The following is a 23,304-nucleotide window of genomic DNA, read 5'->3' on the forward strand; positions in this document are numbered from 1 at the left end:
CTCTGAGGAATTTGGAGGGGATGTTGTCATGGCCAGTGGCCTTGTTAGGTTGGAGGGCGCTCAGTTTATTGAGTACCTCATCTGTTGTTACCATTTCCAGCTTGAAGTCGTCCTTGCGGACCCCTAGGTTTTTGTAGTAAGCTACTATGTGTTCTACCCCATAAAGCCCTGAGTGGGAGGGTAGTTTGTTTACCAGTGTTGTGGCTATGTTTGTGAAGAAAATGTTTAAGTAATTGGCTACATCCAGCTTGTCTGTGATGAGCGTGTTGTCCGTTTTTATGTTTATGTTTGCGAATCTGGTTTTAAGTTTTTTACTGCATCCTAGTTGATTATTGAGTAATTTCCAAAGTTCACGTGGTTTGTTTTTGTTTTCCTCAGTTTTGTCATTGATGAAATTCTTTTTTGCAGTTTTGATCATGGAGTTTACGTCGTTTCTTAGTCTGTTTCTTTCTAGTTTGAGTTCAGTCACGTGGGCTTGGAGTTCACTGCTCGTGCTTTTAGTAAGCTTTGACTGACTTTTACGAAACTCAGAGCATTTTTTGTCTCTGGTTTTCATAGCGGCCAGTATTTCGGAGTGCATCCACGGCTCAGCGCGATTTTTTACCCTGGTGGTTCTTAGGGGGGCCATGCTGAGAATTTGGTTTTGAAACCTAGCCATGTTTCGTCAACCAGTGTACCATTGAGTTCATCTGACCAGTCCAGACTCTCCAGTTCAAGGTTGAAGGCCTCGCTAGAGTAGGTTTTGAGGTCTCTAGATGTGACTGTTTTGTGGCAGCCAGCCTTTTGTTTTAGTTTTTTTCGGGTACAGAATATCATATAATGGGGGTATAGATCGGGGGAAAGACACTCTGAGAAAATACGGCTAGTCCGGGAGTCGAACTCGCTACCCCAGATCAGTTGTCCCCGACGCCGAAATAGCATTCGAGGTACGCGGTGAGCTACTGGAGCTCCCCCAGCCCAGCCCAGCCCTTCTTGACTGCGCTTCACGATACCATCCGTTACATAAGGATTATATGCAGGTATATTCAGACATGGATATATATGCGGTAAATATAAATATGGCACTCTGTTGCCTATACTCTAGGCTCTGTTACCCATACTGTGTGAACTATGATCCTTATATATACCTACTTAATTATACACCTGATGAATTGAAAATGGGGGACCCTGATGTAAACAAGACGAAAGTCTTTCTCTGGTCTGCATCCCCTTAACAATTGTGTGTATTGAGCCGTACTGTATTGTACCCATTCTGCAATCTGTTAATAAAAATGTCAATCAATCAATCAATGCATATAACCCATAATATATAACTCTGTATATAGCATGTAGGTGCCAGAGTTCTGTGCACTGGGTTTATTGAGGATTTGTGGTGCCATAGAGGATACTCTTGCAAACATAATTTGTGTTGTATTTATATGTTCGTTAATTAAAATGCGTATTGCTTGTTGTTTTAATGTGCAAAATAAATCAATAACATTTGACTACCGCACACTTGCACAAAACCGTGCCTTTATTTTGTAAGAAAGCCCGACCGGAAGGTTTGTTGTCGCTTGCTGTCTCCGGCGGAAGTGCAGTTCAGTTTGGACCTAACTCCATTCTTCACAGCCCGGCTGCTCGGTGTCGTTACTCGGTTCATTGATCAAGTGGATGTTTCCAGATCCATGTTTCTGCAAACCAGCAGCTGTGGAGGGACCTCGTCCTCTCGTCGTCCTTAACACCAGGTGAGTTGATGTCACGTCAACAGACAGGAGGATAAAAACACAGGAAACTCACGGACTCCGTTGTGATCAAGATGTCAGCCCCCAGTAAACACACGGACTCCATTGCACTTCTTTACAAGTTGGGACATATCCACAATTTCGGGGCAAGTGTTTGACAAATAAACCACGGGTTTTATGTTTAGGTGTCATGTTAAAATGCTTCCGAGTAAGTAAAATAAAAATAAAACATCCATACCGTCGGGCTCCCGGTCCCTCTCTCACCGGGGAACCTAGCCGACCCGGGCCGACCAGAGCCGGGCTGCTCCGCCGCCATGGGAGAGGCAGGACGCCGGGAGCTACGTGGTCGATCACCTCATTATTAATTTAATTATTCATTATTAACTTACTATCCGTTTCGGTGGTTTCAATTGCATCATGATCAGATATTCCTTTATTGATCCCCTTGGGGAAATTCGAGCAGGAGGGGGGAGGGGAGATACAGGTATGGGCAGGGTAATACATACATGACATACATACACATGATAGGCAATACAATTTAGATCTGAATGTAAAAACATGATTTATTTCAAACATTTTTTTTTGCAGTAATACACAATCTTTCACGCACTGTTAAAAACATGAAATAAACACAAAAAATAAACAAAAGTGCAACTAGGGCTAAACACCCAATGAAATAAAATAATAATAAATAACATGCTTGAATGAATGAATGAGAACTTTATTTAACAGATTGCAGAATGGGTACAATACAGTACGGCTCAATACATACAATTGTTAAGGGGATGCAGACCTGAGAAAGACGTTTGTCTTGTTTCCATCAGGGTCCCCCATTTTCAATTCATATAGACATTTATGACACATACACAACATACATGACATTTATGGCATAGGGACATATAGGTATTTAGTACTGATACATTTGTGACATAACGGTATTCAAATATACAGTACTGTTACCCCTAGATCCTGACAGAGTATATACATATGATGGGGAGGGGACTGTACATTAGGAGGGGGTGGGTGGGTGGGTGGGAGAGAGATATACATACGGCGGGGAGGGAATATATACATGCGGTGGGGAGGAGACTGTCTATTAGGAGGTGGTGGGGGTTTTGGGCATTTACTTCTTCTTAGCAGACTTCTTAGCTTAACATAACAGACATACAGTAAGTTTGGGGGAACTAGTAATGGGATAACTGGGGTTGCAACTAAGGGCTAAAAACACAATGAAATAAAATAATAATAATAAATAATATATGCTTCTTAGCAGACTTCTTAGCTCAACATCCCAGGGAACTAATGGGATAACTGGGGATGTTGTTTGCTCCTGACAAGAGTCTCAAAGTCTGGGGTGATGGTAGACAAAGCAACTCTGAGGTCATGCTCAATGTCCAATCTGTTCCTCTGCTCTGTCTTCAGCTGGACCAGAGCTGAGAAGCCACTTTCACAAAGATAGGTAGTGCAACAAAAATATATATATTTTTTAAACATTTTTCTTAATTTTTTTTTATAAACACGCATCCGCGCGCGACCCACTCAAAATGGCCCCGCGACCCACCAGTTGAGGAAACACTGGTCTAGTCTTTCCCACAATATTAACTTTTGCAGCTGCCCAAAAAGTAATTTGGATGTGTAAAATAGGTATATCATTCTGAAAGCAGTCTGATAGACTGAGTCCAGCGGTTTAAGAGCTGAAGCCGCAGTCTATAAATCACACCACCATCGTCCAGAATTGATAACGAAAACAGCTTCAACAATCCTCTTTCTACTGATCACAGGAACGCTGGATCTATATCTGTTCAGGAAGCCAATTTTCTGTCGCAGCTTGGAAGCAAGAATATCCACATGGAACGGAAATGAACATTTCTCATCAAGCCACAAGTCAAAGATATTTGTACTGAGTGACTCTCAATGTTCTAACCACTTAGGGTATATAAAATGTACTTGCTCATAATCAACATTTCTAGCTCTGGAGAATCAATTTTGTTCTAGCATTGAGGACTAATTCAAGATTGATAACAGCCATCAGACTTTACACTGCATCACTGAGCAGTGTAAATGACACAGGGTGACATTTACCATCTTCCTGGACTTTTACTTTTAAAAAACAACATTGTTCAATATTACACTTACTGTAGATTTCTGTATATTTTTACTCTATATTTTAGATTAGATTTTATATTAGAATGTATACATATTATAACATAGGAAATGTAAATCCCTGACCGTATTTTATTTATTTTATTCTTGGGCTTATTTCATTCTTAGGCTTATTTTTTATTCTTATTTGTGACTAATAGTTTTGTAACCTAGATGTTTACTGTGAGCGATTTGTAGTGCCAAATTTCCCTCAGGGTGACTAAAAGTATTTCTATTCTATAACAACAAGCTGCAAGTTCTCAAATGCACACAGCATGTTGAGCATAGATCTGAGGAAATGTGCAGCTTCCCAGTGAAGTGTGGCACATCACTCAACCATTAAAACAATTCATGTACAATAAAAATGTTTTTTTTATGTTGCAGTAAAGCGTTGAAAACCCACCCATTCACCAACATCATCTCGGGAGAATGAACTCGAGGGGATCTGACAACTGGGTGCTGTATGGAGACAGAGGCACGGCACAATGGGACGACCACGATGACCAGTGGAAAGACAAACAGATTCACGCCGGTGGTGTCTCCAGGGATCCCTACCACGGGTCTGGAGGAGAGGCAGCGAGCGTGAAAAAGGCCAGGGGAGACTGGGAGCTTGACGACTCGAAGAAGGCCAGGGGAGACTGGGAGCTTGACGACTCGACCGAGAGGGGCTACAGCAAAGAGCCGCTAGACTGGAGAGGCAGTCCTCCCGGAAGCGCCGCAGACGAGGACGTCGACTTGGAAAGTGAATATGCGAAACTTCGGAGCGAGGACCAGGAGCTTCTGCGGAGGAAGAGGGAACTCCAGGCGATCGAGGACCGGATTAGCCACAAGAAGGCTGCCCTCGCTCTGAAACGGCTGTCTGGTAGCTCCAAGGATTCGCCGAAACAGAGCGCTTCTCAAAGCAAGCACCGGAGGTTTACAGAGGGCGACGAGGAAGATCTTGAGTTCAGGCAGTGGCCAGAGGAGTTCCCACATAAACTACCTCCTAGTGATTCCTACAGGCAGCGACCAGAGGAGTTCCCACATAAACCACCTCCTAGTGATTCCTACAGGCAGCGACCGGAGGAGTTCACACATAAACCACCTCCTAGTGATTCCTACAGGCAGCGACCGGAGGAGTTCACACATAAACCACCTCCTAGTGATTCCTACAGGCAGCGACCGGAGGAGTTCACATATAAACCACCTCCTAGTGATTCCTACAGGCAGCGACCAGAGGAGTTCCCACATAAACCACCTCCTAGTGATTCCTACAGGCAGCGACCAGAGGAGTTCCCACATAAACCACCTCCTAGTGATTCCTACAGGCAGCGACCAGAGGAGTTCCCACATAAACCACCTCCTAGTGATTCCTACAGGCAGCGACCAGAGGAGTTCCCACATAAACCACCACCTAGTGATTCCTACAGGCAGCGACCAGAGGAGTTCACACATAAACCACCACCTGAATATCGCCAGGACGGAGCTTCTAAAGGCAGGAACCATGATGATTTGTGGGAAAGGACTAGAGGTGAAGGATTTCCTCCAAAGGTTAGTTTATCACTCCATTCACATGTATTTTTCTGTGGGGTAATAAAGTCTTAAATTCTTAAAGAAAAACTCCAACATTTTGGGAAATTAGCTTATTTAACATCTTCCCTGGAGTTGGACAAGAAGATACATACCTTTTTTGTCTCTGTGCGTGCATTTAGCTTTGGGAACAGTCGCTCCGTTAGCATAGCTTAGCTTCATCACTGGAAGTGGGGGAGATCCGGAGCTTCATCACTGGAAGTGGGGGTGATCCGGAGCCTGACGTTCCCTTACACTGTATACAGTCACGAAATACACTCCAAAACGTTCGTGTAAACATGTTGTGACCTGTGTATTCACCACGTGGAGAAATAAAAAATAATTGAATTAGACAATTACGTTTTATAAGCAAATATACTCTGAACTATTTTTTGCCTAACCACTCCTCTCTGAGCGCAGTCAGTGATTTCAACGTGTCGTCGTGATTGTTGACATTCTCATTCATTCAAAGGATCCGAACCGATTGAAGTTTATGGATACCATGACTTAAAATCCTATTACCTTGACGATTAAAAGCCTCCCCAATTTAGAAAACAGTAATCCAATGGCTGGTATTGATAATATACTACTAACTACTGGACGCTCTGAGCTAACCGGAGCTAACACAGAACAGGATGGTAAAGCATATATAATGACTTCCTTTCTGGGGTTTTCAAAATAAAAGTGCAACGTTTATAGCAGCGGAAAACGTTTATTTTGTACATTATCGAACGTTAACACGAACCTAAACTAACTTTAGGTTAGTTGTAACGTTAGTTTAGGTTCGTGTTAACGTTCGATAATGTACAAAATAAACGTTTTCCGCTGCTATAAACGTCGCACTTTTATTTTGCTAGTCTCCAGTCACGGTGCACATGTGCGGTGGTTTGTCCACCAAAAAAGCGCCAAAAGATCGAAAATAAACTAGCAGAGCCAGAACTGTTCAACTCCCCTGGAGCCACAGCCAGCAGAGAAGCCGGTTTACTTTCGCTTTTAAACCAGCTGCAGCCTGAGAACTGGAGTGTGAGGGGATGTAACACTAAAGATGGCGGCAATGACAAAGAATTGCTGCAAAATAAACATACATCTGTTGTTAAAAAAAAAAAAATTATACTTATAACAATTCGATAATTATCGATATCGAGAAATATGATAACATTATCATATCGTTATTGCGATATGATTTTTTTCCATATCGCCCAGCCCTATTTGCCATAACTCGATAATCAACATGATTTGGACGTGTATTAGTAATAATATAGAATATATGATGGGTAGGGATGCCCCGATCGATTGGCCAGCGATCGGTATCGGCCGATATTCAGTATAAATATGAGATTGGTGAATTCCGATAATGCTTTATTTTCGCCAATCGCGAAAACCGATCGATGACACGCGCGGAAAACATGATCCAATTCTCAGCTGAGTTCTCACTCGCTGTCTTCTCAGCACCACACAGCTGCTGCAGTGCACGCCTTGCCCCTCCCCCTCACAGACCCATCATGTCAACAAACGCTCCGGCAATAGTGCAGGAGCTCCTCTTTCAACATAACTGAAGCATTAAACAATGGCCCAGTAAACTATTCACTTTAGTAAGTTTAATACATGAGGCGTTGTCTAATGTTATCTAGCTGGCTAGCTACTGATAGCTCCTGATATCAACGTCTGATAGCGTCATTTTGGCATTCGTTTTTCGCAGCTGTTGGCTAGCGTTGGCTAACTAGCTATCGTTGTTCCGTGTGCTAACGTTAGCTAACATTACTGTTTAACAAAATGGCCCAGTAAACTATTCACTTTAGTTGCTGGGTGAGCTTAAAATCAAGAAGGCCACAGGTGTAGATGGCATCAGTGCCAGGTTTCTGAGGTGTAACTGAGGGGTTACAAAACCCTGACTGTATTAAAGATTGTGATAGATAAACCACTGCTAATTATGTACTTAGTATTACTTGCCAGACAGTACAACTAATTATGGCAGACACTCAGAAGAACACGTCACGGTGACAAAGAAATATCATTGAGGGTATTTATTATTATGCAGCAAATTGTATAGAGATAGGAATTAAGGTCGCGCTTGTATGGCGAAGAATATGAATAAGTCAGTCAGTAGCAAAAGTCAGTGGGAATAGAATAATTCCTACAATGGGGTACTAGACTAACGCCGCCTGATGTAGGATAGCAATATAGGGGGAAACGCTGGCACCGCTGGAGACAAGGGGTTTCCTCCCAGAGATGTAAGCTCTGGAGGGAAGAAGAATGTTCGGATACTCAGTCTGTTCAATTGAAGAAGAAGGGGTTCTCTTATAGATCCAGTCCTTGTAATCCAAAGGCTCAGCAACAAAGCAATAACTGTAATCCAATTGCCCGATAGCAATGACGATAGCCAGCTAGCTTCGGTCCACGAAGCTAGCCCGAGGTAAATCTTCAAGGTGGTTAAATCCAAACGACAGTGGGTATTAACGATGCTCTTCTCCAGGTAGTACGTTCCACAATCACTATAATCCAACCAATACTGGTTCTGCAATCGCCGCCGTAGGTTCCAATATGCACATGTCCAGTAGGTTCCACGACTAGGCCCTCCTCGTGTACTGGCACCAATGTATTTAGTCCACGCACACTAGCTAAGGTTCCACTAGCTACTAAACGAACGAACTGCTGGGTAATGCTGCACACGAACGAACTGCTGTTGGCACGATGCACAATAAATAACAACTCTTTACTTCACATTAAGCTAAGTCGAACTTGACGTTACTGCATTAACTCTGACACTTTTACTATTCACTTCGCACGTGGTTCTCAACACTGTTTAGACGAACTGCTTCACACTACATTAGAATCACACTACTGCTGTTCGCACCTGCCACGATATATATACTTAAGTGGCTTTCTTTTTTTTAAACTTTGGCCATTCCCCTGGCTCTTTTTTGCGTTTTATCGCTCTTAAGTGGCTTTCTAGTGCCAAACCTAACCACTTGCCCGGAATCAATGCGCTGCCAAGGGCATGTCCCGACTTGCCCAGACTCGCCCTTGAACCTGTCTGAGTGCGAGACTGCCTGGCGCCACCGTCAGGGGGCATTATCCAGGGAGGAAAGTGAATATTACTAGGATTCAAACGCAGGATTAAAGGGATATAACTTATATATATAAATAATGTACAAGGTATATAAAACAATAAACGTAGATTCTCAGCTTTAATCTGGCCCTTCACAACATGAGGGATGCAGCCGGAGTTATAGCTCCATCAGTAACCCATATTATTAACCTCTCCCTGGACCTAGGCATGGTACCCACCGATTTCAAGAATGCCAAAGTCAGGCGGTCGGGTGGCGTAGCGGAGATTGCGCTCGTCACCAATGCAAGAGGCTGCGTTCTCTACTCCGGGAGTCAGCATTGCCTGCGGCTTGGGCCGATCGTCCTACTAACTCGTTTATCTGAGTTAGCGGGAGGGAAGTCGTGGGTGGTAATCTGGCGTTGTGGACAGCAACGCCTACAGGTCAGGTCTGGGCGCCTGCTCAGCTAAAGGCAGGAAGTGGTGGAGGCAGCGTGACCTCCCACGCGTTACACTTCACCAATGAGTCCTCGCTGCCAGGTGAAAAGAGAGCCACTGGCTGTCTCCGCATGTGTCGGAGGAAGCATGCGGTAGACTTCAGGGTTCCCTTGTACCGACCAGTAGGGGGAACATGCGCACAACAACCAGGTAGGGGAGGGGGGGAATTGGCATAACAACTAAATTGGGATGGGGAGAAAAAGAGAAAAATCGGAGAAAGAGGATACAAAAAAAAATGAATGCCAAAGTCATCCCTATATATAAAAAGGGAGCAAATCTGACCCCAGCAATTATAGACCAGTCTCAATTTTAAGTGTGTTATCCAAAGTCCTAAAGAAGATAGTCCATGAACAAGTCCAGGAATATGCAAGCAGCCATGACCTCCTGTACGATCTCCAATCCGGCTTTAGGAAGTCCTACTCTACTGAAACATGTCTTCTTTATCTTACAGACGGTGTCAGGAGGGAGATAGATTCAGGTAACCTGTGTGGGCTAGTTCTTCTAGACCTACATAAGGCTTTCGACACAGTGAACCATGACCTACTGCTCTCCAAGCTTAAAGGAAAACTCCAACATTTTAGGAAATTAGCTTATTTAACATCTTCCCTGGAGTTAGACAAGAAGATACATACCTTTTTTGTCTCTGTGCGTGCATTTTAGCTTTGGGAATAGACGCTCCGTTAGCATAGCTTAGCTTCATCACTGGAAGTGAGTAGGGGCCGGAGCCTTACAGTGCCTTACAGTGTATTGCAAGGTCTGACATTGACCAAACTTGATATGCATGACCTTGGTGGGCTCTAGGTCAACTCCTGAAAAGGGGGTCAATGTCAGACTTTGCAATCAAAAGTTAGGGGGCTAATAACCCTTGCCATAATTTCAGTGTGCCCCCTAACTTTTGATTGCAAGGTCTGACATTGACCCCCTTTTCAGGAGTTGACCTAGAGCCCACCAAGGTCATGCATATCAAGTTTGGTCAATGTCAGACCTTGCAATACACTGTAAGGCACTGTAAGGCTCCGGCCCCTACTCACTTCCAGTGATGAAGCTAAGCTATGCTAACGGAGCGTCTATTCCCAAAGCTAAAATGCACGCACAGAGACAAAAAAGGTATGTATCTTCTTGTCTAACTCCAGGGAAGATGTTAAATAAGCTAATTTCCCAAAATGTTGGAGTTCCCCTTTAAGGCCTTGGGTATGTCTGAGACAGTGGTCAGATGGTTCTCTTCCTACCTTTCCGATAGGGTCCAGCGGGTTGAGGTCAGTGGTAGGCTTGGGCGGTATCCTTATTTTCAAACCGGCAAACCTTTATGTTATAATACCCCGGTGCACGGTATTTGACGGTATGACTTTCATTTTCATCCGCGGGGGGGGGGGGGGGGGGGTTACGTGTTACCAAGTAAACAAATCATCGTCAGCTCTCAGAACGGTAGTCCCGCACCAGTAGAAGCCCGCACCGTTTTAGCGTTAGCATCTAGCCTATAGCCATGGCAGACTATTTGATTCCTTAAGGGCTAGAAATTGCCTGGGTTTTGGTCATATGCTCCCGAAATGCTCCCGTTGTTTGGCTACTTCTATGTGCAGTGAAAACTACTCGAATGCTTTATAACCTAGTCATTGATTTAGTTCAGGGTAATCTAAGATTAGCCGCAGAGCTAACACTACTTAACGTGAGCTAACGCTAGTTATTCAAGCTCAGTAGCTCACAGAGAGAGATAAACAGCTGACAGCGGATAGTACAGGACGGTACAAATACAATAAAAAGGCGGGTGGGGGCTGTTGTGTAAACCTTGTACTCTTTAGTTCACATATAATAATTTAGTTCACATATAATAAGAGACTGATTGCGCCACAACAACTCTGCTCTCGTCACAACGCTTTACGGTATTTTCACAGCACTGTCGCAACATTACCGTAAAACGTGAACACCGTTGTGACCCACTCGCTCCACTAGAGCGGTCTCGCCCTCTGCTGGCGCGTGTGTGCACTACACTCAGTGTGTGCACTACACTCAAAACTCCGTTTCACTGTTATAGAAACTGAAGCGCATCTGTGATTTTGACGGTGACGGACGGTATTGAAAATCAATACCGTAGGTATTTCTAAATACCCTGGTATACCTTAATACCGTCATACCGCCCAAGCCTAGTCAGTGGCACTATGTCAGAGGCCAAGCCCATTGTATGTGGGGTCCCACAAGGAAGCGTGCTAGGACCTCTCCTTTTTTTACTGTACATAAATGACATGTCAGCAGCATGCTCATGTAACTTGTTTTTATTTGCAGACGACTCAGCCCTGCTAGTCTCACACAAGGATCAGAACACACTAGAACAGATGCTAGGAGAAGAACTTGCAGGGGTCAGCAGTTGGCTTTCGGACAAGAGGCTTTTGTGGATAGGTTGCCAAACGATGCTGTAAAAGAAATCCCTTTGTGATCCGAGAGGGCTAAGGGAACCAGCGAGACATCGAAATAATCAAACAAATTAGGAGACGAGAATAAGTAGTCAATCCTAGAAAAGGTTTTGTCTCTGGATGAGAGGCAAGAGTAGTCCTTTAACATAGGGTTGACTAAACGCCATAGGTCAGTGAGGCCAGTATCACGAGCCCAAGTCCTAAGGGTATTGGGACTGTTTTTGGTCATATGTTTCCGAGGGACCGGATTTGTCTATCGTGGAGTCCCAGCACGCATTATGAAAGCGTATTCATGGAGTTCTAACATTAGTGATTGTTTTGTAAAACTCTGAATCAAATGTATTAGGAGCATACAACGTGATTAGTGCTATTTTCCTAAATAGCCCAATTCTTAACATAATGGACGCCAGACCCGAGATAAGTCGGGTTAACTCGCCATCGCTTGAGCGCCAAACCTGAGAAAAGTCGGGTTTTAATCGTTATTTCTTTTATTCGCTATATCCATTAATAATATCTTAGGAAGCTTAAATGGGCTAAACTCCCACAGGGACTGATGGCCAACTTCTACCACTGCGCAGTAGAGAGTGTACTCACGTACGGACTACTGGTGTGGTTTACTGGCTGCACCAGGGCAGAGAAGGAGGCCCTCCACAGAGTGGTCAAGGCTGCGAGGAGGATCACTGGAGCTAGCCTCCCAGATATCTCCACAGTCTTTACCTCCCGCTGCCTACGGCGTATAAATAACATCTTACTAGACCAGTACCACCCAGCAAACCATCTCTTTCAACTGCTGCCCTCTGGTCGAAGGTACAGATCCATCCAGTCCGGAACCAGCAGACTGACCAACAGCCTCTACCCACGGGCTGTCAGGCTGCTCAACGACGAACATCAACTTGCCCCCCCCCCGCATCCCACCCCCGGTGACATAACTCCCACTCCCACATTACAACAATAACTGTGAACCGGACTTGCATTGCTGCACTATACAATACTTCATCCTTTGCAAGTCAACGCCCCCCCCCCCCTCCTTCCATCAACTCACTAGACTGAAATATTTATATTTATTAATTTATTTGCACAAGCACTAAATGCACTTGGGACAATGATGGTATGTTATATATTGGGACATTGATACTTTATTACTATATTACTATTATTATTGACATTATTATTTTGCACATGTTATATCTTATGTTGTATGCCAGTGGTGATGTTCCTAACAAATTTCGTTGTACCAACAATGACAAATAAAGATCTATTCTATTCTAATTCATCCATCCAGCCTGATGTTATCATTGGGAATGGCTCTGAGATCGCAAACGGCCAATACCGCCGCCTAATGCCTTGCGGCCGGTATTGCACATCATTGGAAACCCTCTGGCTTGGGCTGTACGTCGATCTAAGAAGTCCGGTCCAGGTTTTCCTTCTCGGGCATGAGTAATGTTTATAACGCATGGATTGGGGACACTCGAGCTCCGCCGGTTCATGTGTTTTGGTGGATAACGTTGGACACACGACCGCGATCAGTATTTGGAATGGCGATCGGATAATTGGATTATTTTTGCAGTACATCATAGACAACAAGGTCTCTGGAGCGTAACAGTAAGAAGCATTTTGTATAAAAGTATTCTGTACTTCTGTATGACAACTATTAAAGAAACTTGAAACTTGGACTATATATTATCAATCTTGCGTTGATCCGATTTTTTTCTCCCTGCGATCTCAGCGTGTGTAATGTATTGTGTAATGTATGCCATTGGTGGCGCTCGAAGCATAGAAAAACGACCCCCCCCCACCCTTTCGTGCATGCATGATGAAACATAATACCGATAATCTAGCGTTGATTTCAGATTGATTCAATAATCAGGCGAGAAATAGCACGATTTATAATCAATACTGTTTGACGGAGTTCCCTGGGATTACACAGGATCACTCTAAAACTATACTCATATTCACCACGGTATAAAAAATTATCAGTTTTTTGCCGTAAGAAACTCACTGACAATCGACGTTGTTATTAGATCCATAGCTATAATATTTATATAGGTTTAGCACTGCAAACACCGGAACTTATCCCCATTGAACAGAGCGCTGGCACACAACGGCCCAATGCCCATAGCGACCCATGGCGCTGAAAGTGTTAAAGGAGTCCTGTTATGCTTTTGGGTTTTTCCCTTTCCTGTTAACCTGCAATGAGTCTCCTGGCCATTTTCGTTTTTGTTTTTGAGGACTGCATACTTTTTTTGCAAACCAAAACAACATACTTTATACTTATAGCACATGCATGAGCCTGGTCTCGTTTGAAAAATGACATTCTGAAGTTTCTGATTCCAGAAAAAAATATCACTTTTAGTGCTAACGTAATAGAGTAACATAGGTCTGAACTTGAGTTGTAAAAAAACTTGTTACTCAAGTTTTTCTGTAGTAGTTAGTAGTCCAGAGGTACTATTTCCCCAGAAGGTGGTATGGCTTACAAATCCATACGGAGCCATAGCCTGAAGCCTTATGTAGTACATATCCAAATTTCATAAAGATCCATTCAGAAATGAGTGATTACGAGTGATTTAGGTAAACTGTGTACAAAGAAAAACTCAGTTTTCTCATAGACTTCCATTAATTTGGCTTCCGGTTAAAGAATTTACTTGTTCACCTAGATCCCTGATTCACACATCCCCACATGGGGTATCATTGGAAGCCACACTCATTGGCTACAACGATCCACAATCATTTTCGAGATCGGATCTAGATTGACGGAACTACTGCAGCCTGAGTCGGGAGTGGTATTTTGCGCAATACTGTGTACTTTGCACAAGCCTCAAATACCGGCATGTAACTCGAGCACCGCTGAACGGATTTTGTCGGATTTTGTCGCTATCGACAGGCAACAAATAAGCCTTCAATTCGATATATATATTGTATTACAAAATATCCACACCCGAGCCACTAGGGGTCGCCAAAGTGCCGGTTGAAAAAAGTCAGAAAAACGTCCCATATGCGAGTCGGTGCATGCTAAGAGGTTGTGTGCTACAGTATATAGCTTGTATTTGTCAGCCAAGTCACATTTTAAATGCCTCCAAGCAATCGTAATCGTCATTCAATTTTTTATCGTGACACCCCTAGAAATGTGTATAGCATACAGGTACAAGTAGTCAGCAACATATACCGCAGGACAATCTATTTCAGAAAACAAAGTATGGTTGCTTAGTTTTGCTTCTGTCTTTTCTCCGTCAGGTTCCTGAGCCTCAGCAGGAAGTCGCCAACCAAGGCGCTGGACTCCCTTTGGAAACCGATGAGCAGAACTCTGCAGGCAAGGGCTTCCAGCGTTTCCTCAGTTTGCTCAACAACGGGGTCGACATCAGCAAGCTCAACAAGATAGTCTCTCAGCCTCCGCTAGACGACGCAGATCCGCCCTGGCAACCGGAGAGTCAGACCAACAGGTGGGACGGCCAGAGATCCGGGGGAGAAGGTTCAGGACGGGACCCTGAGGATGAGCAGAAGTGCAGGCAGATGCAGGACGTGCTGCAGGCCATCGGCATAAATCTGGGATCAGAAGAGCTGGGCCTGATGTCGAGTCGGATTCAGCAGCGGTTGTACGGGAGGAAGGGCGGCGAGAAGAGGGACGGTGATCAGGGCAGAGAGAGCAGGCGAGTATACTCTCCAAAACGCAACAGTCGGTCCTCCTCGTCCGATGGCCACACTGGTGGTACCTCAGTACGGGATGAGGAGGGGAAGTCCCAGCAAAGTGCTGTTGCACCTCACTCCTCTTATCCTCCCTATCCTCCACCCCAGACCTACCCTGCACGCTCCAACACTGCTGTCCCTCCAACCTGGGGGATCAAATCTGGAGCCAAGCCGTACCCTGCGTTCCCTCCTCCTCCTCCTCCCTCTGTGTTCTCTCCTCCTCCTGTGTGCCCTCCCACCCCTAAGTACCCTCCTCCTCCAGTGTGCCCTCCCACCCCTAAGTACCCTCCCCCTGTGTGCCCTCCCACCCCCAAGTACCCCCCTCCCACCCCCAAGTACCCTCCTCCTTCTGTGTGCCCTCCCACCCCTAAGTACCCTCCTCCCCCTGTGTGCCCTCCCACCCCCAAGTACCCCCCTCCCACCCCTAAGTACCCTCCTCCCCCTGTGTGCCCTCCCACCCCCAAGTACCCCCCTCCCACCCCTAAGTACCCTCCTCCCCCTGCGTGCCCTCCCACCCCCAAGTACCCTCCACCTGTGGGCCGTCCTCCCCCTATGTTCCCTCCTCCTCCTGTGTGCCCTCCTCCCCCTGTGTGCCCTCCTCCTCCTGCCCCTATGTACCCTCCTCCCCCTGCTTTCCTTCCTCCCCCTGTGTGCCCTCCTGCCCCGATGTACCGTCCCCCCCCATTGTGCCCTCCTGCCCCCATGTACCGTCGCCCCCTTGTGTACCTTCCTCTTCCTACTCCTGTGTACCGTCCCGCTGTGTATCTTCCTGCTCACAGTGTCGCACCATTGAGGGTCAATAGTGCTTTGAATGCATCGAAGCCGAACCAGAGGAATGGTCGTCAGCTCACGTATGTTAACATGCAACGTCCGAGTCCAGTCAAGCCTGTGAATCTAAGCCAGACCTCGGCACCGCCGCAGGTCGTCGGGACGGAGCCTCAACCGACCGAGACGACGGCAGAGGAAATGGAGAACAAATCTATTGAAAGTACCGTAGGGCTGAAGAAAACTGTGTGTGGGGAGTTCCGAAAAATATCAAATTGCAACCAAAAAAAACCAAGGAAATGGCTTCTTCCCGGATGGAAGATTCAGGAAATGGCTCGAAGACTGAAAGTAATTCACCAAAGAAGAATGGCAAAAGCGCGGCTGAAAGTAATTCACAGAAGAAATCTGTCAAAAGCGTGGCTGAACCACGCGACCACAGAGAGATCCATCGTGGAGCTGATCCGACTAGCTCGTCTGAAGGCCGTCCGCAAGTCGGCGGCTAAGATCCGGGGCAAAGCGTCTGGAGACGGGAAGAAGAAGAAGACCATCAAGCTGAGGCTGCTGGTCAATGAGGCGGGCAGCACGGAGCTCTCTGAGACGCTCGGCGACTCTGAGGAGAAGACTGAAGCCTGCGATGCTGCAGGTGAACAGTCTACGCACTCTGAGACGCTTGTGGACTCTGAGGAGAAGATGGAGGCTTGCGATGCGGCAGGTGAACAGTCTACGCACTCTGAGACCCTCGGCGACTCTGAGGAGAAGATGGAGGCTTGCGATGCGGCAGGTGAACAGTCGCCGCTCTCTGAGACACTCGGCGACTCTGAGGAGAAGACTGAGGCTTGCGATGCGGCAGGTGAACAGTCTACGCACTCTGAGACGCACTCTGAGACGCTCTGCGACTCTGAGGAGAAGACTGAGGCCTGCGATGCGGCAGGTGAACAGTCTACGCACTCTGAGACGCTCTGCGACTCTGAGGAGAAGACTGAGGCTTGCGATGCGGCAGGTGAACAGTCTACGCACTCTGAGACGCTTTGCGACTCTGAGGAGAAGACCGAGGCTTGCGATGCGGCAGGTGAACAGTCTACGCACTCTGAGACGCTCTGCGACTCTGAGGAGAAGACTGAGGCTTGCGATGCGGCAGGTGAACAGTCTACGCACTCTGAGACACTCTCTGAGACGCTCTGCGACTCTGAGGAGAAGACCGAGGCTTGCGATGCGGCAGGTGAACAGTCTACGCCTGTAGAGTAGAGGGCCCCAAGCTGCTGGCCGAGCTCCACGGAGCCTCCAGAGCAGATCGTCTGGTGGTGGGGGGGTGGGGGGGTATGAGGTCAAGTAGTGTTTTTATTAGCTTCTGAAAACACACAAGGCACACACACTACACGACTTTCAGTCATCAGATCGCTGTGCTGTTCACTAGGGCTGCTCGATTATGGCAAACATCATAATCATGGTTATTTTTTATTGATATTGAAAATGATTACTCGTTGATTTGAGAACATCATATGACGACAATTGAATTTGCTTTACCTTTCTTCTCGACCGGAGGCTGCTTTTCTGTTGTCTTCTACAAGTTACCAAAGATGTTTCAAAATAATTGGAGAAACATGCCGTGGCTCCTCCCTCTCGACACCAGCTGAAACTACTGTTTGGGCGTGAGGGGCCGAGCGTACCGCTGTGAAGGAAGAGTGTGCTGCGTTTACAACGCAAGACTAAATGAGAACACGACATGTGGCACAATAATTCTTTCATCTCGTTTCTGTGGTCGTGGGAAGACGGAATCATAATTGAAATTTAAGCTCGTCAGTCGCCCAGCCCTACTGTTCACACAACTCTGTAATCGGGAATCTTGAAGTGGTGGTTTGCGCAGTACATGACTCATCAGCGACGGGGGGGGGGGGGGGGTTACACATTACAAGATCTTTCTCCAAATTACGTTTTGTCATGAAAACACACGTGAGAAAGTGACACTGGCTTTGGTGATGGAGAGGTATTTGTTTTGGTTCGGTTTTAGCCGTTTCTCTCGTGCTCTGAGAGAATGAGCCGTCATTCCTGCCCATGCCACACACACAACACACCCACTGTCATTCTCTCTCCTGTGCTTTCATTGGCTGTAGCTCTGTCAGTCTCCCTCTCTCTCTCTCTCCCCCCCCGTCTTGCACTCTTATTGGCTGTAGTTTGTTGCCGACAGGTCCAGATATTTCACCTGCTTTTGATATCTTTTGGGCCGCCTGCCTGCGATGCACCTGGCGAGCCTCTGATTGCGTCTTGGAACAGTTCACACGTGGCAATCGAGTGCAGAGCGAACGCCAGTGTCCCTTATCGGGGGGCCTTTTGTCTGCGAGTAGAAAACCAGGGCTAAAACTCTGCATTCGATTTCGATTCAATTTGTCATCGCACAAGTACAGAGTACGACGGCAGTAAAGGGCATTGTAGTATACAGTATAATAATGTGTAATATAGAGTATACATGAACAAGCTACGGGGTAAATCTGCTAAGGTTGTACTAGTATGAATACACTGATGATAAACCAGTCTAGCCAGTGGTGTCGGGCAGTGTCGTCACCGTAGTTCAGCAAGGTGACTGATGGGAAGGAGCCGTTTATGAGCCTACTGGTCCTGACACTGAGATTCCTGTAGTGCCTCCCAGAGGGGAGCAGAGCAAAACCATGTGTGGTTGGGGTGAGGGGTGTCCTTGACGATATTAAGTAGGTTAGTAATAAGTTGTCTCTTGTCAAAAAGTGTAAAGATTACTTGGTCATGATGCACACAATTAATTGGTCCACATGATTTGGATTAATAACTATGAATTTACATTTTGATTACATTTTTTGAACTACTGTAAATGGTTTCTATGGACCTGACATAGGCCTGTTTGGATAAAATGGTCTATGTGGCAACGAACGGCTCAATATACAAATAACTTATCCTAAGAGTTATTGCTTAAATCTAAATGACCAACTGTACTCTATGCTTTAGCCTCTGTCAGATTGAATCACTTTTCTTTAGTGTTGTAAATACATGTGAAGAACTGTTTTTTGTAAATAATTAAAAAAAAATGCAGACTGACAACAGAGTACAGAGTTGCCTTTTCATGCTTGTTCTCCTGAATGTGGTATAAACCCTTAAGAGTTATTTCTGTTGAATGTATTGCTTTCCACAGACTCCATTTAGCAAATCGGCAGTTTGCCATTTTAGCAAGAAAGTCGATGCCGGTGCAAATGGTTTTTACAACTAAGCTAGATCTTATTGAGAGTAATACGATTGCGTGAGGTCCTTGTTGAAATTTGGCAAATTCAATGCATTTATGCTACGACATTAGGAATAAGGTTTATTTTATTGTACTATTTTTTCATTATTTTCCAAGTAAACCTTCACTTGAAGGAAGCAATAATGTGGGGCGGCTAGGTGGTGTAGTGGGCAAGGCGCTCGCCACCAATCCAGGAGACGCTGGGTTCGAGCCCAGCTCTCCGCATTGCTATCAGCTTGGCTGGTCGTTCATACTAATACAATTGGCAGTATTAGGGGGTGGGAAGTTGATGGGTGGGGATCGGACGTTGTGGACAGCGACTCCTACAGGTCGGTTGGTGCGCCTGCGCAGCAGAATCAGGAAGCAACGGGGGCGGCGTGTCCCTCCCACGCAGACCCCCGACGCTGAGAGATTGCGCTGTGCAGGTGAAAAAGATGCGACTGCTGCTTCCTCGAGTACCGGAGGGGACATGTGATGCAAGGCTTCGTCCACATTGCAGCCGGCTTGTGGGAGGCATGGTCTAACAGCGTTCGAGACGGGAGGGTAGAATTGGACGATACGAAATTGGGATGGGAGAAAAAGTAGATAAAAAAAAAAAAGGAAGCAATAATGTTAATATTTTACATTAGGACATTATGGCTCATTGTATCAGGATTAGGGCTGCACGATTCTTGCTCAAATGTGAATCACGATTTTCTCTAATAATTGAGATCACGATTCTTATTTTTCGTCATACTTCAAAAAAAAAGTAAAGTAAAAAAAATAAATAATAATAATCGTCATAATTTAGAAATGAGATCGCATGGGTCTATGAATCGAGATTGCGATTTTTTTTCAGATTTAATTGTTCTGCCCTAATCAGGATACTGTGCCTGTGGTCTTACTGCGGCATCAACATGTCTATTGTAGTCCATAGTAGACTAATAGCCAGCCAGTGAAGAGTTTGTTTTTTTAAACTCACTACCTGGACACATGAAGCGTGTGTAACTGGCAGCTAGTTAGGCAGATGGCGAACAGTCTACCCAGTGAACAGAAAGCCGACAGAAAGGTGAGGCTGTTTATTGTGGAGTAAAGCTGTAAAACTGAAAATGTTACAATCACATTATTACAATATAATCACAACATGATGCAACAGAAATACAATAAAAAAAAATACATGAGTGCAAACTGCTACCAACAAAAACAGACTGATCAAATACCATGCAGCTAGCAAAACCACCATGTGGTTGATTAGCTTGGTCCTATTTAGCTTTAGCGTTTTAACAATTCGCTAGTTCAAATTAGATAAACATTTACATACCTAAAAAACACAATTATATAAAATAAAAATAAAACAGGAATGTTCTTGCAGGCATATATTTCCCAAGGCTTATCTCAAAGAAATGGTGATCCAGTGCTCTTATCTGCTGTCTTGCAAGCACTGGAAAAACTGCAAGTTCAAAGGACTCAACTTGAACCCAAGTTGCTATACTCAAAACTACCACTAGGTGGCTACAATGATCACCACCACCCGTTATTACACCACCGCAACACTTCCGGTATTTTGAGCTCATGGCCCAAATCATGGGAGAGAGCGGGAAAGGGAGTGCGTGAATGAATATTGATAGAGCCTTGACCTACGTGATAGAGCTTCCTACGTGGGAAGAACCAGAGGACATCTCGTTGCTACAACTAGGAAGCCTTCACGCGTTGACTCGAGGCTAACTGGAGCAAGATGGCGGCGGTTCAGTGACGTCGCTCTCCATTGGCCGGCAGCGCGGGCAAGCTATCTAGTGTTCTATATATATCTATGGGAATTACCACTAGGAGGCTGACGTGAATGGTTTTTCCCAGTAGGAAGCTGGTTCTTCCGCTTCTTCCCACGTAACGTGAACGCGGCATAAAGCTATCTAGTGTTCTATATATATCTATGATTGTATCCTCCCGCGCGCTCGTTCCCATAGATATATTATGCTCGTTCCCCCCTCCCCCTCACGAGCTCCATGTAACGCGGAAGTGCAGTGGTCTCCCTCCCCATCACGAGCTCCATGTAACGCGGAAGTGCAGTGAAGTATGGTCTTGTCAATATTCCAATGTACAGTTTTGTTTGTACAGTTGTACAGTGTCCCCCACCCACCCCTCATGGTAACTACTACAGTACCCATAGGCAAAGATAAGCCTTGCCAATCGTCAACCAATCTCAAGAGCACACCTGCTCTGATGCCGGTATCCAAACCCCAAAACCAGGACACTTAATATATATATTTGAAAAAGTACCACATTTTCACGCACAACAAGTAATAATAATATCTTACATTTATATAGCGCCTTTCAGGAGAGCCAAGGCGCTTAAGGGGCAGCTAAGGGAACAGGGAACAACGTAACATCAACAAAATAATAATCAAAAGGGAAATCAGGCAGAGTCATTTACAAATTTGGTGAAGAGGTGGGGTTTGAGTTGGGATTTGAAGGAGTGCAGGGATGTAGCACTACGGATGTTTGGAGGGAGGGAGTTCCAGAGGGTGGGTGCAGCAACAGAGAAGGCTCTGGGACCAACAGTCCACATGTTGGTGGTGGGGATGGAGAGGAGACCGGAGTCAGAGGACCGCAGCCTCCGGGGCGGGATGTAGGGATGGAGGTCAGCTAGGTACCGGGGGGCAAGGGAGTACGAAGGGCTTTGTAGGTGAAGATGCAGGACTTGACTGGAAGCCAGTGGATGAGGGTGGGGGTGATGTGGTGCCAGGACTTGGTGCGGGTGAGAACCCTGGCAGCAGAATTTTGTACGTATTGTAGCCTGTTCAGGGCATTACTGGGTAGCCCAAGTATGCGCTTATGTATAATTGATGTGTTTTTAGAGAGAAACCTTGTTTTGTTCACTATTCACACAGCTTGAGATAGGCTACATCTGTAAACACTTCACACAGCTTGAGATAGGCTACATCTGTGTAAACACTTCACACAGCTTGAGATAGGCAACCTCTGTCTCTAAACACTATTCACACAGCTTGACATTAGCTTGGTAACGTGAGCTACAGTAGGCTATACAAATTAGGTAGGAAGCTTTTTGCCTAAATCACTCAGTAAAACTTGGTTAACCAATCAACTGCCGCTGGCACAGACGTTACAGCTTTGATTTGCAGGCCTTGATGAATGAATGATCATTACATTTATATAGCGCTTTTCTAGACACTCAAAGCGCTCCCCACAATGTAGGGTGGAAATTGCCTCCTTCACCACCACTGTGTAGCACCCAACCTTGGGCTACGCACTCAGGCTCAATGGCTGCCACACACACACTGGCACCCGGCACACGTCACACTACACACAATGACTGAACGGCTCAGGAGACAGGGATTGATATCAGACAACACATTCTGATCGAGTCTATGCTTTTACCAAACGGTTCGTGTTTCTGTTTTGCGCTCTGATTGGCCACGCACGTTTCTGGTCATGTGACATGTGCGCCCAATCGCATGATGAGCTGTGTCTTTGCCCATTTCCGCGTCGAACAGCCTGCGAACGACCTAACGCCTAGTTTATCACTGGTTAAGCTTAGGCGACTCTTTCGAAGTTGGTTAAGGTTAGAGTTTGGAATCAGGGCTGGCGTTCTATGGCCCTGCTCTAAGACAAACTCTAACCTTAACCAACTTCGAAAGAGCGCCTAAGCTTAACCGTCCAAAGAACTTGCCGTCACACGATTGGGCGCACATGTCACATGACCAGAAACGTCCCAGAAACGTCAGTGGCCAATCAGATTCGCAAAACGCACGAACCGTTTGGTAAAAGTAATGAGGCATTCTGATCAGAGAAAGTACAACAGGTTCAAAATGACCACTGCAGCTACATTGATCCACCAATGAACAAATAGAACATTGATTGAAGGTATTATTCTGTCAGAAAGAGACACGTGTGGCAGTGAAAGAGTTAAAGATATACCACCCAGACAGACTTTGCGCTTTGAGATACTTTATGTAAGGCGCTATATAAAATAAATATTATTATTATTACTCCGGTCAGCCCTCTACCTCAGTAAAGCTATACCAGACAGACAGACTCCCGTCAGCCCTCTACTACACCTTTGATTGATTGATTGAAAACTTTATTAACAGATTGCAGAATGGGTAAGATAAGATAAGATATTCCTTTATTGATCCCCTTGGGGAAATTCAGGCATCATAGCAGCATGGGGGGGGGGGGGGGGGTGGTACAGGTAGTAAAAACAACACAGGCAGTGTAAACAATTAGGTCAATATAATTTACTATCTAACTAGC

At 45.5% G+C, this 23,304-nt stretch overlaps 1 protein-coding gene across 1 annotated transcript; it reads left to right on the forward strand.

Annotated features, from left to right (window-relative positions):
• Positions 1-1,588: 1,588 nt before the first annotated feature.
• Positions 1,589-15,847, forward strand: LOC311242397 (uncharacterized protein; the record flags this gene model as incomplete). Its single annotated transcript, XM_084331352.1, has 4 exons — positions 1,589-1,724; positions 4,248-5,393; positions 14,595-15,578; positions 15,824-15,847. Exons 2-4 carry the CDS (start codon positions 4,293-4,295, stop codon positions 15,845-15,847), a joined length of 2,109 nt encoding a protein of 702 aa, XP_084187478.1. The 5' UTR covers positions 1,589-1,724; positions 4,248-4,292.
• Positions 15,848-23,304: the final 7,457 nt, after the last annotated feature.

Source organism: Notolepis coatsorum (assembly GCF_963971535.1).
Source record: "Notolepis coatsorum genome assembly, chromosome: 16".
NCBI classification, from domain to species: domain Eukaryota; kingdom Metazoa; phylum Chordata; class Actinopteri; order Aulopiformes; family Paralepididae; genus Notolepis; species Notolepis coatsorum.